At 42.7% G+C, this 15,251-nt stretch overlaps 1 protein-coding gene across 2 annotated transcripts in view; it reads right to left on the bottom strand.

The window, feature by feature from the left end:
* Positions 1-751: 751 nt before the first annotated feature.
* The window catches only part of nectin3a (nectin cell adhesion molecule 3a), a 29,728-nt gene continuing 15,228 nt past the window's right edge, over positions 752-15,251 (bottom strand). The window contains exons 2-6 of one of the 2 annotated variants that reach the window (XM_063907733.1): positions 14,293-14,637; positions 10,130-10,429; positions 8,322-8,439; positions 6,946-7,097; positions 752-4,799 (exon numbers count right to left, since the gene is read on the bottom strand). In XM_063907733.1, coding sequence (XP_063763803.1) covers positions 4,144-4,799; positions 6,946-7,097; positions 8,322-8,439; positions 10,130-10,429; positions 14,293-14,637 — 1,571 coding nt within the window. In that variant the 3' untranslated portion in view covers positions 752-4,143. The remainder of the gene's footprint in view (positions 4,800-6,945; positions 7,098-8,321; positions 8,440-10,129; positions 10,430-14,292; positions 14,638-15,251) is intronic. The other variant, XM_063907734.1, reaches the window with a different exon arrangement.

The raw sequence follows: 15,251 nt of genomic DNA, 5'->3' as shown, positions 1-15,251 counted from the left end.
TTTTGACTTCCAGCCAAACGAATGAAAGACGGAAAGTTCATTCTCAACCTTTGACATGGCAGATGAAAAACCAACTCACCTCAAGTCCATTTAGTGACTGTCATGACGTTTCTGATTGATTTAGAAACCTTCAGATCCATTGAAATTTAGAAAACCCCATCTGCTGAAATACGTTGTGGCATTGGATTACAGCTACAGTACCGATTGGACCTTGAGGTCAGACTGGCCTAAAGCCTCAAAACGAGTTAGCATTTTAGCACTTCAGGTTACCTCATATCAAAGTCTATGGATTTATTACGTTTTTGGTTAGGTGCTGGAATTAAGGTCTGTGATTGATGATGCTTAAGATGTTTTATTGTTTTGCTCAAGAACATGAAATAAATCAGTTAATATCACTAATATCAGTTTATTTCCTAGAATATTTCAAAATCCGATAGATTATTTTCTATATTACATTACATGTTATTTGTCAGACGCTTTTATCCAAAGGGACTGTCAATAACTGTAATAAAAAATACAAATACAAACTTTCAATACGCCAAACTGTTACTGCGTTGGCTTTAAACAAGTCAAACCTTTCCATATGCTACGTAAACAATGATTCTTGCGTAAAATTCTTCTTTGAAATGTTTACACTGTATCCATCTGTAAAGCTCTTAATCGTAAATTAACAAGGTATTTGACTAAAATAATAAACCTGAAGGAAATGAAAACTTCTGAAATCAGAATGCAAGGACACATTTGAGCGCAATAATGATGATGTATTTTTTATTGCAAACAAAAGAACAAAATACAATCTGCCGCACTTTAACCTCTGATCCAATCATTCAAACAACAACATAGAAAATAATTGGTTCAGAAACCTTTGGGGACAAATATAAAATGCGGTGAAAACAGGCTCGCACTAATCATGAGCTCCTCAAACACACGTAAGATAAACGAAAACTCTGTGAAAAGTACAGACCTCATACAAAAAATAAGATTTTTCGATAATAATAATAAAAAAAACAGCCAGCATATTTACAGGACGATAATATTTTCTTTGAATCTGGCTTGCTTTAATTCCCAGTGAAGGTTTTTATTACAATTGTCTCAGTAACGAACTTGTTACATGTGTCCTCTCAAAGTGTATAAGGCTTAACAACCTTTTGTCTATTCTGATGTTTTAATATCAGCAAATGTCAAATATAACGATGGAAGACATATTAAAGAACCAGTCAGTCATCCTCTTTAATGATATTTAAATCCTTTATATTAATGCTTGCCATTTTTCAAAGTTTCTGTGCATTGCGCAGCCCGTCTAAGGCACCAACTATTCAGTAGGGGAGACCAGAACCAAACTGTACATGAGCGTATAAATCAAACAGCTAACCCTACGCTAACCTATTAGCATTATGTACATGTAAATAAACCACATGGGTGATGACAAATAATAACAGAGTAGGTATCGAATAACTTAATTTACATGCAACCAGTTGGAGAGTGATCCTTTACAAACATTCATCACTTCAGCTCTTTTTGCTTTTGTCAAACAGTCTTAAGAGATGACACACACCAAATGAATGAAAGCATTTCTTAAAGCAGAGACAGCAGAGCGTCTTTACCAAATGAGTTTAAAGCTATGAATGAAAAATGCGCACATGCAAACACGGATGTGCTATATGTCACCGACTTTGGGCACAGAAGTTGCCAAGTCGCGATGAAGAGAAAAAAAAGTTAATTAAAAAGCTGAAGGTTGGAGGCGAGGTCTTCTCCTGGATTGCGGGCTGCAGTGGCAGATGTGTGGCGGAGGGGTGTGTGCAGCAATGAGAGTGAGAGCGAGATTAAAGTAGTTTATTCTCAGACATCTAAACCTTCCACCAAAGCCCTGGCATGGGAACACAAGGGTGAAGAACGGTTAAGGAAAGAAAAATAAGAAAATGTGCACCATCAATCTATAAACCCCAATAAGAACACCTCAACATATACCCCCCCCGTCCTGACCAGACTGTGTCACATATATAGTTCCTCCTTCCTGCAACAAACCATCTGACTGACTACACGGGCATCTTTCCAAAAAGGGTTGTGTTTTCCCTTTCACGTGAGGCCACTTTGATACATATATCACTCCTGAGGAAACAAAAAGCTAAGTGGAAAAGGGTCAGATCAAGCAGTGAGAGATGAGATCAAGTATGATGTCAACTCTGTTGTTTTAACGGAGCGACACTGGGTTTGTTGTTTGAGGAAAAAATCCCTTTGGGAGCTATTACACCGCCAGCTCTAACCTACATGGTTACGAAACAGATTTTTTCACTGGTGGATTGAATTTCTAGTTTCCATGATGGCTGTATATCTTCAGACGAGCGGCGGAGGAGCCAAACCCCAACATCCTAGCCTGTTCTGTGATCAGTAGTGATGTCAGCCGCTCAGCGTTTCCAATTGTGCTGGGAGGTATTTCCACAATCATACTTCAAACACATATAAAGTAAAGCTTTCAGGATCAGTTTATTAGTGCTCCTCTCTCTGCAAGTAGTTTGCTTATTTAGCGTCATGACTCCTCACCGTGGGGTGTCGAGCCGGAGCAGGGGAAATGTCGGTGGTTTATGGAGCCACATAGCGTCAGATCATGACAGCTATGAAAGTCACATGTGGTATTTATAACTCATCGCTTTGATCCCACGTTTAAAATAAAATCTATAATGACCAATTGGTGTTTGTGTGCACACAGAAATCAGAGGATGCAGAGGAGGGGAAATGGGAAACACAGCGACGCAGCCTGTTATCATGGCTAAGTGGAGAGGGCCAAAGCTAGGTCTCCTTTGATGTTTACTGACAGCTGTAATAACCAAGTTGTGCTTTTTGACTTCAAGAAAGTGACTGGATTAACACATTTCAAAAGTGATAACAGTGTTTTGGTTGAAGATGGGAATCCTTAGGATCTTTATGAAATCTACCCTTCTGACAACAGCATGGCTGGCATTTCTTTTGCAGTACCTTCCAATAGTTTATATATAGTATTGGTAGTGGCAGAGTCCACCACTACTAATCTGGACTGCCTTCCTAAACAAGAGAGATTCAGAGGAAAGGACGCATGCATGTAATCCAGCTTTTATTGTGATGCACCCGCAGGAAACGGAAAGATTCTGTCACTGAGGTTAGTACTCAGCAATTTTGGTTATCAAAAAGGCGCCTACAAAACAAGACAACTGTAATTTCCTGCTCTTTTTCTTTGTCAGCAGACCATTTTTAATTACACAAGTTGTCCAAGTAGCTACTCAAGGAGTGTTTGCTGTTACTATGGTAACCAGTTACATCAACCAGGACTGAAATCCTACCTAATACAACTTTAAGAACAAAGACATCTGTAAAATAAAACGCTGAACTGAAGCTGAAAGCAAAAGTTCTTCCATAGAGAATATCCTTTCTCTGTCAGGTGACGGCTCATTATTTCAATAATAACTTACTGAAGACATTTGGAGAAAAAAGCCACTAAATAACATAACCACAGGTTTGCAATGGTTTACTCTCATCAGTCAGATCGCTTTTCCCTCAGAACAATACCTGTTGAATCTCCCTTTTAATCACGTGAATGACAAACCTTCCCTTTAACTCAATTATACTTTTAGCTTTTTGTAAAAACTCATGCAATATAATCTGCTTTAAATACTGCTAGCAGCCATGATCAACATTTCAACAGTATGAAAACGCTGTGAGCAGTCAAGTGACCATTTGGAAAATGCCACAGAAGATGTGAGGTTTTATGGGAGCAGAGCTCGGTCAGTCAGGGATATAAATACTTCACTAACAAGGGTCCGAACACCTGACCTATGACCTGTGGTAAAGACAGGTGCAAACAAGCAGAATACAAACCCCCATTCACATCGGTCCAAACAGCACGGTATGCCAAAGCCTCTTGAGCCTGCACGGATAATATCACAGAGGCGTTTCAGCTTATTTGCAGCTCCTTGAAAATCTCCAAAAGTGTAATACAATCCAAATACGCGTCCTTAAGGTTAAGTGGTTACAATCAAGGCAGAGCAGTAATGTTCAAAGAGCTCGTTGTGAAACTGACTGAGAGATAGTTTTCATCCTTTAGCTGAAATAATGATAATCTGTCTCTTTCTCAGTCAGTCATTTGATTTGTCTTTTTTTTCCTTCCTCTCCTCAAACATACCACTCCCTGCGTGAGATCACAGATCCGTCCATGTGGGACACATAGTCGCTGTCCGTGCCGTTGTCGTAGCAGTCCTCCGGGACGTAGGGGGAGCCGTTGGTCACTACGGGGCTGTGCACAGGAGGCCCGCAGGGGTGCATGTTTTGGGGGTTGTAGTGATCTGGGTAGTAGTTTCCCTCCTTGAGGCCCCTGGGGGCGTCCCCTCTGTCGGCCCAGTCATCCCTATCCTTGTGGTCAGGGGTGTAGTCGGGGTAAATGATGTCCCCGCCCAGTTTGGGTTTCAGATCCTGGCTGCCTTTGCTCATCTTATCCCCGTAGACCTCCTGCAGCTCGTGCGGCTGCAGCACATCCAGCTGGGACTCCTTCTGCATATCGGAGGGTCCCAGGTACTGTTTGGTGTAGTAGTCCCCTCTGAAGGTCCTGCGCTGTCGCATGAAGCAGACCCCTCCGAGAATCAGCAAGAGGATCAGGAACAACACTCCGCCCACAGCCCCGCCCACAATAGTACCCAGGCTGCTGTCCGGTAAGGAGGCCAGGGTCGGGGAGGTGAACAGGGCTCTCCGCCGGTCGGCGGCGGTACCCGTTCCCGAGGTGTCGCTCCGGAGGGATGCAGTGGTGCTGGGGGCGGCCGTGGTAGGGGGGGGTTCTGCAAAGTAAACATGTGAGGAAAAGGTTTAACCAGAGAAAGATAGCCAAAGGAGTGAGAAGTCATACAAATAAAAGAGGGAAAGAAACTTTATGTCTGAAGCGACCGGCAGAGCGGGTGTGAGAGGTTTTCAGATTTGTTTATACCACTGTGCAGAGAGAGAGACAGGCTTTTTCTCAGACTCAAGAGTCTGTTGAAAGCTGCACTGTAGCGCAAATGAGCAGGGAAGCGAGTGGTTAAGTGCTAAATGTCATTGTGTGTGTGTGTATGGAAAAGACAGAGAGGGATAAGAGGACAGAGGACATGCCCTCATGAGCATCTGAGTGAGCGTGATAGGCTCTCCCCCCTTTTCTTTTCAACACTGCTGTGGGGAAGTCATGTGAGAAGATGAAACGCTGTGTGATCGATGCGAGGTCCCTGCATCTGATATGTCCTCCGGTGCCCGGCATTTGTGATAGCAGCCAGATTCTGAGAGGACAGGACTGTGCGGCGCTCAAGGTCAGGATAAGTGTCTCCATTTTGACCTCCAGCCTCCGGGGCTAAGAGCAGCCTGATACCACCAGTCGATCTCTGCAGCGGCACATCAAAGGCCTGACTACAAAGCAATATGACTCTCACTAATCCACGTCTGCGTCTCCGGGAGGTTTTTTGGCACTAGTTATCAAAACCTGATTCCCCATGGAGACGTAATGATTTCCACAATTTGTGTAACTGAGTAAGAGTGTAATTACCTGCCATTATGCACTGTGTGAGCCTGAAGGAGAGGCTAGAGTTAAAGTATGACAGAGGATAATGGAGACGCACAAGGTCAGTGTGCTGATATGCTGCCAATCGCCTCCTCCATCCGCCACTATCCATCCCACCCTGCAGCGCCACATTTTAGACTCATGTGGGGTTATGTGCATCTGCAACTATGTAGCTGATCTGAGCAAAACGCAGCCAAAACCCACAAGGCTGCGCAGACAACTGGGAATGTGAAACAGCTACAGAGGGAGAGGGGGGAGGGAATAAAGCTGAGCTCAACCTGGCTATCTCCACAGGGGGTGGAAGTGAGAGGCCGCATGCCTGGGTCTTAATATTTGACAAGAGAAGCAACGTAATTGCTAAAAGCAAGTCATTCCCAGACAGGATGTCAGCTGTGCTTTCGTTTGGAGCAGCACTCTAAACCAGGCCTGTACACAGACAGAGCATGACAGCACTTTACGGGGGCTTTTCCAGCTCTCTCCTTCCCGACAGTGAGAAAGGAGAAGGATTGGGTGTGTAAGCGAAGTATGTGTCCAAAATCAGCAGTTGCTTTGTTTGGAAAAGGAGATGCAGGGTTGTCAGGATCCACGCCCCGACCTTATAATAATGAACTCTAGTAGTAAACTACAGGGAGAAGGCGGGAGTTCTTCAGTACCCTGTGAGGATTTATGTCATAAATCAACAGCATTCCAATAATACAAATACAGGGAAAGCCCTTTTAATGATTAAGAGTCCCTTATCTGGCTTTTAGTTTTATAAGTGTTGAATCAAACATCCAATTACAGCTACAATATACTTTTGAATAAGGAATGTAATGTAAGCGGCACAAAAACATTCTTCTTTGTACTGCGAATCTGTGAACACAAGTCCTTATGTCCCGCCGTGAAACCTGACCTTAGAAAACAAAGAGAAAGGCTACATGATAGCATACTCTGCTGAACCGGCAGGGGTAAACACCCTCTTTCGTATCTGAGAAATCTGATGTTGCCAAAACCACAACACTGTAAACGTTTTGGTACTGATACTCTTTATCTGCACTCTGTGCTCCTCTGTTGCCAGGAATGTGTGAAAGTGGATCTGGGCAGGGACATGAATATGGAGGCTTAGCTCTGCTAGAAGTGTTGAACTGTGGCGGATCGTACCGAGAGGGTAACCTGACATCAGAGGGGCGGGGTGAATGTCAAAAGGCACAGATTGCTGACTCAGGTTTTAAGGTTATTTGGGTGTATGGAAGGATCAAATTGCACTTTTTCACCAAAATGAGTAAGTGCAGGGAGTATTTAAACACAAGAAAAAACGAACTGATCACAGACAGACTCCTGTCCCCTTGCCAGAGTTGGTGATTGCTAGAAAAGCAGATGAGTTAGTTTGTTAGAAACTGAGTGAGAAAGTTCAAATGTACCTTGGACCCAGAGGGTGACATCTTGAGTGCGGAGGCCGATGTCGTTCATCACTTCGCAGCGGTACACTCCAGAGTCATTGCGCTCCAAAGGACGAGTGAAAGCAAAGCTATTGTTTGATATATCAACACCCTCTGGCATCACTCCATCCAACCTGGGCAGAAATACAGTCACATAACCCTCAGTGTGCAGTACATCTTACACAAACAGAAACACATTATGTTAGAACTGCAAACACTTTCTGTGACATGTCCCTGATCCGCCTCTTGTGTTGACTCTACTTTGTAGGCCTGATGCAACTTTGTATATGATCAAAGGACGGAGATAATCTGAGCTGACCGTACTTCCACCATTCAAAGGAGAATAAACTCATACACAAGCTTTCCTTATCAGGGCAAAAAAACAAATAAGATCTTGGCTTTCTGAATGTTAGTAGTCGTGTCGATTCAAATAAAAACACATATCTTGTTTTCAAAGCAAGACGATGAGGAAGAGGTGCCAATAGGCCAGCGTTGCTCTGATGCATGAACTGTTTGGAATCTTTTATTTATAACAGGGACGCTATTCCGATGTGTGCAGCAGCGCATTGGACAGCTCCAGTGTCCAAGCGCCAAAAGTCATGTTGGAGGTAATTTATAGACAGAAGCTTCACCTTTTAACCACTAGCCCCTCCACAACACTACTGAGGGCTGCAAAGGATATAGCTGTGTGTCTTGTCCCCTGAATATGGGATAGAGAATGCTTCAACCTTTGTAGGAAACGTTTACAGATTGTGTGTCAGCCTGTTTGACATATACTGTCTTATATACACTCATCTTAGAACCCAACTCTTAGAACAACTAGCTACTGAGTGTAATGTGGCTGTGTATCTCTAATGAGAAGTTAAGGCTCTCTCGCTCACTTCAACACGATGAGGTTTTCAAGAATCAGCATTAGGCCCACATTAGAGAAAGCACATCTTAAAGCACTTCTGTATCTGTTTCAGCATTTCAGCATTAATGTAGGAATTAAAGAACCCTTAATTGCCCCACCGAGGGGGATGTACATTCTGCATCTGACCGATCCTAGTGTTAGGAGCATTGGGCTACCATGTGTACGGCGCCTGGGGAGTCGTGTAGGGAACTAGACTTGCTCAGGGACAACCCTGTCTTTCAGTGGTGCCCAAGTCCATACAGACTTGGCCACCGCCGACCATCGTATGTTTTTGTATTTGTCTAACATGTTTGTGGTGTTATGGCAGATAATGTAAACAATGTTCACTAAATACTGCAGTGTATGGATAGTGATAATATCTTGCTACACCTATCCTCACCTATAAAATAAAATCAATCAAATGATAGTCGCTTCACAAAGTTTTTCCACTGGAAGACAAACGTACCTGGTCCATGTGAAGTGACGGGCAGGCGGGTTGGCCTTGGCTCCACAGGTGAACTTCACATTCTCTTGTCCCACATACCAATTTTTATCAATTCCCGTTATAGACACCACTGGTGAGACTGTAAAACAAACAGTTTTGATGTCAAATAATCATCTGTAATAATAACTAAAACAGGTTTTTATAAAACTATGCTTCAAAGGCGGTGTGATTCGTCTAGTAAGTTTGGTTTCATTTCTGAGGGTACAAGACTAGGAGTCAATAATCAGTCAATGTTGTCCCAGCAGCTTGAAGACGAATGAGCTTTTGCAGAAGGAACAAAGCATGCATTATAAGCACAGTAGCGAGCGATGACAGAAACAAAGGCTGTGCAGGACTGTAGCAGGGTACAGGATCTGCTGGTGAAGGCGAGCCAACAGAACAAACAAATGACCCTGGGTTGGTGGAAAGTTAGAAAATGACAGACTCACTCAGGCAGTAATGTACTGCAGCTAATAATAAACTCTACTGCCTCACCATGACACAGGAAAGCAGGAGCATGCCCAGCACATGCCACTGTAATAAAACATGGCAAACACTGACCTATGAATCCAATATTTCATTTTGATTTCTCTGGAGGGCAAATGAGGAACTCATTACAGCACACAGGAAGATGCCTCTGCTCATCGTGTCCACTGACCCTTTTCACACAGCCCAACGTTCAAATTGTGCTTCTTTCGCACTTAAAATCCCTTGCCTTTGCATTTGACATGATTTATTGAGCTGGGAAGCCACTTTTTCCTGTATTAACCTTGGTTTTCCTGCATCTCTCCAGCCACTGCCCCCAGCAGTCTCCCACTACTAGTGTGGCTACTGAGGCCTGATCAATATTTCATAAAATACCTTCATTAGCCTGCACTCACCGTCCAAACAGACTAACCCTTAGTACTGCTCGCCAAGGAAGTATGCATCAATGATTATAACATTAAGGAGACTCTTAAATGTCCCCTTTATGGGAAAAGAGGGGAGGTAGGGATCAGGCTGTTCATAAATCAAGCTCTCAGCAGGGGTTAATATCAATAAAAATACCATACCTGTAAGTGCTGCACAATTAGAAATATAATAATCTGTTCTTTTCTGGACATAATGACCTTTCATTTTGGGAGATTGCAGCATTATTTTATAGTATTGAGGATACTAACTAAAATTTCAATAAGCAGCATAATCTTACATAATTAATGAACCCAATCCTATCAACACAATCAGAGGAAATCATTTAGTGCAGATGGTAAAAGATGGGTAAAGGATAAAGACCATTCAGGCATAAAATGTGTGTGGCTTTGAACATTTTAAGGTAAACTTCAAGGTGGACTGCAGATATTCTGTACTTTTATTCATGGTCAACCAGTGATGTTTTTGGACAACCATATGTTTTAGGGAAAATTCTGTTAGCAAAACACCTGTTTCCACTCCAAGTTCGGAAACTACAATTTCACTCATCAAAGGAGCATTGTCCGGGGCGTTTTTCATTATTTAAAGTTTATAACATCTGAAAGATAAATATGTTTCTCTGTACCTAATGAAAAAACTATTTGGAAATGACCTTTCTTGAGTATTACAGTAAAAAAATTGACATTGACGGTCTATGGCACAGAGGAGTAAGCTACTTCAGGCTATAGCTACACAGGCAACACGTAGTGGATGTAGTACGACCAATTCATTGATTGTTTTGGTATCTCCATCAGATTTAAATAAAAACATATAGAATCTCTAGAGTCTTAATCAGCAAAATAAAACAAGGATTTCCAGAGGTCTTATAATTCAGCACTTACACTGCACATTTAGTATGTAGGGTATGCGGAACTCTGTTTGCAGGGCCGGGTGGCGCACCACACAGGTGAGCAGCTTCCCCTGGGCGTAGCTCTGTGGGTTCCACATGTAGCGCACATGTACGGTGGTGGTGCCGTTGGCCTCATCCTGACTCTGCTTCTCACTTCGTCCATACAGCTCCGTCTCCCAGAAGACCTCCGCAGCGGGGCGGCCGCGCTCTGCGATGCAGGTCGCCACCAGCGACTCGTTGCCACCATCCAGCAGAGCCGCGGGGCCGGCAGACACATACACCTTTGGCTCCACTGTGTTAGAGAGAGCAAAGGAAAGGGAGTGGGGGAGGGGAAAGGAAATGACAGAGTAGAGAAAAGATTACAAATGAATATTGATCTTTTTGTGTATGTATATGAATAAATAATGTCCATCATATAGTATACGGACAGACCGAAGGGACATTAGTACACTCAGCTGCCAAAGAGAGCAGATTGACTTCTTCCATTTCACGTATATGGATTAAATATTGATGAACCATGCTATTCAATCAAATGGAGCCATTTCGGTGGAGACTAAGCTGTCTTTATTGTTGTGTGTCCAACATATGATGGGTTTGAGGAAGGTAATCTATTATTCCTACTGTGGGGAATCTGCAGAGCCTGAAGTATGAATGACTTTGGGGGAAAACCCTTAAACAGAATCAGAGGCTACTGACAGCCCGGGGGTGTGTTTGTATTTGACAGTGTTGTGGCAGAGGATGAGGAGCCGGGTTACTGTACACTTCTCAGCCCTTTAGAGCTGCGGTAATGTTATACTGGGTTTATAGAGTACAAGGATTTTCTCAGCAGAGAGGTAAAACAGATCCATGCAAGGGGGGCGTGACCAGAATAACGCAACCCTCTACCTGTTGTGCAAAGCAGTAAAACTGTATATTTTTTGCTGCATTGGCCTAAAATAAACACATGGGGCTCTGTTTAATAATCACTAACTGTTTGAAATGACACATGGTAAATTTCAGCAAGACAAAAGAGGGAAACGGACAGTGAAACACAAAAGATGGTTACACAGGTTACACGAGGTTACACTTGAGTTTAATTCTTCTTCTTGGTCTTGCAGTGATCCACCTCGTCCCTCTGTCCTTATTGAAAGAGCAGCTGTTTCGTTTTAATGCAGTAGTGACAGTTTTAAGACGCACGTGGGGGGCACACACCACAAGACAGGGCTGTCACCTTAAACTTCTGCCCCCCCACTCCTCTCCAGCTGAGAGACCCGACAACACATTTAAATAACTCCAGGCACCCCTTTTTCTAAAAATAACCTGCTGTCTCCTGTACCCACTGCAGGGGTGGGGACAGTCTCCCATTACCCCTCGTCGCCCCTGGTTACAGGACTCTATAAACAGGAGCTGCTCTATGTTAAGAGGCGAGTTGGCCAAAGCTTTAGAATAACTAAATCAGAGAGACGTGTTAATTTGGAGTTGCTGTCAGGAAGGGAGGGGAACACTTTGGATGAGTGGAAATGCTTTAGGGGAAAGGATAACGATTTCCCTTCAGCGTACCTTCAGCTGCATCGGCCCTTTCCCGCCCACATACACACCGATTCACATATGCACACGGTACACTGACGTCAGAGTGGGAACCCCTAGAATTACGGGATTTAACTGGATCTTCGCGAGTCATGCATCACGCCTGGACATTTTTACAGGAGGATTTAGCATTAAAAACCTATAAATTGGCAGTAACTTTCCAAATAATGATGTATAGCAGTTTGTAAAAGAACAGGCATCTTTTTGGCTTTAGATTTTGAATGCTGTGAAGGAAAGAAAGCCAGTGAACTGTAACAACTATAATGAACAGTGCAAAAGCTAAAGCTGGGCCCATGAGCTGATAGGTAACAGAATAAGAAAATATAAGATTTAGGACAAATATTTTGAAATGCAAGCAAACAAAGCTTCATGACACATGCTTCATAGAAACTGTGGGGAAGTTCAGTCTTATTTGAATAGACTAAAAGGAGAAATGATCCATTTCTCACCACAGATAAACTATGATCCTCATCAGATTCTGGCTTTGGTGCTTAAGCAACTCCAGCCATCTCTCTGTGGGGCTGATTCCTCAATTTAATGACCTGACAAAGATAGAAACTACATTATTTGCCACATTAATGAACAGACTTCTTTCTTAATAAAAGTGTTTTGAAGATTAAGCTTGAATTAATTAAATCTGCCTTGCCATATTTGTGTGTCTACATGTTTTGTTTTAGGTAAAGCAATTGCTGTTCAGCACTTCAAAACAAAGGGTCATTCTAATTCATTCACTTTATGTGTCATATTTCCCTCCTGTGGTTCCTTCCTGTTGCTTATATTGGAGCGTGCTTCCTGCTGAAGTGTTCTTTAAAGGCTTGGGTTCATAGAAGCTGAAGAGGAAAGCGAGAAAGCGTTGAGCCAGAGAAAATATCGCGTGATACGTGTTTCATGATTAAATACAGGACAAGGTTTGTTTCAAGAGTGTACATTTGGAAAATAAGTCAATGTGTACGGCACCTGTTAATCATTATGATGTGTCGTGACTAAGGTCTATTATTGGAGGGTTTTCATCGCTTTACTTTAGTTCATTAGAAAGGAATGAACAGTGCTATCTCCCAAACCTCAAAGTATAAATATCAATTAAAACTTGGAGTTCAGTATACAAATACAACACGCAACATTCTGTATATTAGAACAATATGCTCGTCTATATTGCACATATGCTTACACGTTGTCCAGAATGTTTTTAGGGGTGCAGTCATGTTTTCATTTCTCAAATTAATTATGAATAAAAAAGTACAGATGAGGAATCAGATCTTCATCGCTGCCTTGGGATCTGCTTAGTTTAGGTCTGTTAATTGTGATGTTCAATCTTTAAGAAAATAACTCTATACCCATATATCTAATTGCCAAGACATGTATTTCTAACATAATCACACCCTAATTACGTCTGAATTGTAAAGTATGTATTTGTGTATGGGTGTACATCTGCGTTTGTGTGAGCCATTAAAAAACGATTGGCTGAGAAGCAGCTGAGAGAGGAGGGCAAGGTGTAGCTGAACTCTGTGAGGTCCCAGACACAGCGGCTGTCACAGCAGCACTAAATGTACCTCCTCCAGTCTCTGGTGGGAGACAAGAAACTCCTGCCTACAGAGCAATCTCTGACTCTCAACGCTGCCTGAGTGCAATCTAACCACCAAATTAGACTTTGAAACATACGCGCTGACCACAGAGAAAGTTCCAGCTCTGAGAGAGGGTAACTCAATAAGCTGCAGAATGCAACACCAGTGATAGAGCATGTTTATAATTGTATACAGCATTTATTTATGCATGTTTTTTGTTGGGTTTACAGTATCAAGGAAAGGCAAAAAGCCTCAACATTAAACTAAAGAAGGCATTGTTACAAAGTCAGATTATGAAGAAGTTAAAAGAATATCATTTATTTCACTCAAGATTGCCAAGTTTGTCATCTGCTTCGTTCAATGCCCGTGAGAGCTTCACAAATGCCAATTACTTAGCATGGGGTATGATTTCAAAATGAGTGACAAAGGGTAAAGAGAGCAGAGCTGACAACAATGCTCCCTGCCTCGGGGGGTTAGCTGCACATTGAAATTTTAACTGACTGTTACCATGTAGGATTTTTTTCAACCCTGTTTGGATGCAAGTGAATGTCATGAGAGTTACTCCCTATCACACCCTGCAATTAACTTGTTGTTGGGCCTCTGAACTTTCTGCACTTTGTTTACATGAGGAGACTCTGTATATTCCATATGACTATTCATGTGTGATTTGCATGCAAGTGGCCTCATGGAGGACCTTAAGGAGAAATTCATTTAAACCTTACAGAGCAGTATTTCACAGTGAGTGACACTGGGGGGAGTGAGGTGAGCTGGACCACACCAAAACAGCTTCTACACAGCTGCAGATTCCTATGGGGATTTAAATGTAGAAGGGGCTGTGTCCAGGTAGTTATTTAAAAAGCTAGGTGGCTTCAGGGAGTTGTTTGTTCCTCCAGGGCAAACACTTAGTAACCACCTGAGCTTTGCCTAATCACAACCAACCGTGCCCTCCTTTGAAAAGTGAGATGAAATAACTGCCTGAAGAAGCACTTAACACAATAAGAAAGGAAGTGACAGAGCTATACTTTACCTAAAACATTTACGTAGGTTGATGCTTGTGTGTTGCCCAGAGGAAATGTAACCACTTTGCAGGTGTAAGACCCGACGTCTGCAAAGCCAGCTCCTTCAATAGTGATGGTAGCATCTCGCACAGAGGGGGACACAAACGAGATGCGCTTGGTGTAGTCTGGGGAGATGGAAGTTCCAAACTCAGGGTTGAACACTGCCAAGGTAATGGTGCCTGAAGGGAGACGGCGTTCCCAGGAGCTCTGCGTGAGGTTGGAGCCCACCTCTATTCTGCAGCCCAGAGTGATGTTCTTCCCCAGCACGGCGTTCACTTTCTCAGGAACATACACCTGGTTCCCACTGGCATCTGCTGAGGAAACACAACAGAAATCAGATTCAGATAAACAACGGGATCATCGCTGAAGCTTTAATTAAACTACACAAAATCTCCTATGTACACTTTGTGTTCTCGGTGGAATACAATTATCTGTGAATCCAAATCAAGATTGAATTTGAACTGTTAATTTTACCACGGCCATTGTGACAGATAAAAGAGAGATTAATAATCAAAAGTAGCTGCAACGCGCCAGGAGAGAGGCTCTTGATACATTTACATTCATGATGTTTGCATTTATTCCTGTCACTCATCATCGACCAAGTATTCCAAGAGTCACAATAACCGCCAGATTAGTTTTAGACATGTTCCTCCTGGGGTAAACGACCAGACTTCATCGCGGTTATTCTGAGTGCTCTGCTTTCCCTCTTAATAAGCAACACACTTTCACCGCAGGACACTCAGACTGTCCCCCTCGCTAATTGTCAGAGCACCTTTCAAGCAGGAACAGGGGGAAAAATCACTGGAAGGAGATGAAACAAAACAAGCAATTTGGTTTTATACCCGCTTTTCATTAGGCCCTTAATCTGACTTGAAGAACACCGCAGTTTTTTTTTTTTAACCTTTTATTTCATATACGTTATTTTTAC

Source organism: Eleginops maclovinus, chromosome 18, assembly GCF_036324505.1.
Source record: "Eleginops maclovinus isolate JMC-PN-2008 ecotype Puerto Natales chromosome 18, JC_Emac_rtc_rv5, whole genome shotgun sequence".
NCBI classification, from domain to species: Eukaryota; Metazoa; Chordata; class Actinopteri; order Perciformes; family Eleginopidae; genus Eleginops; species Eleginops maclovinus.
The sequence above is the reverse complement of the archived record's forward strand: the minus strand, read 5'-3'. Positions and strand labels throughout refer to the sequence as shown.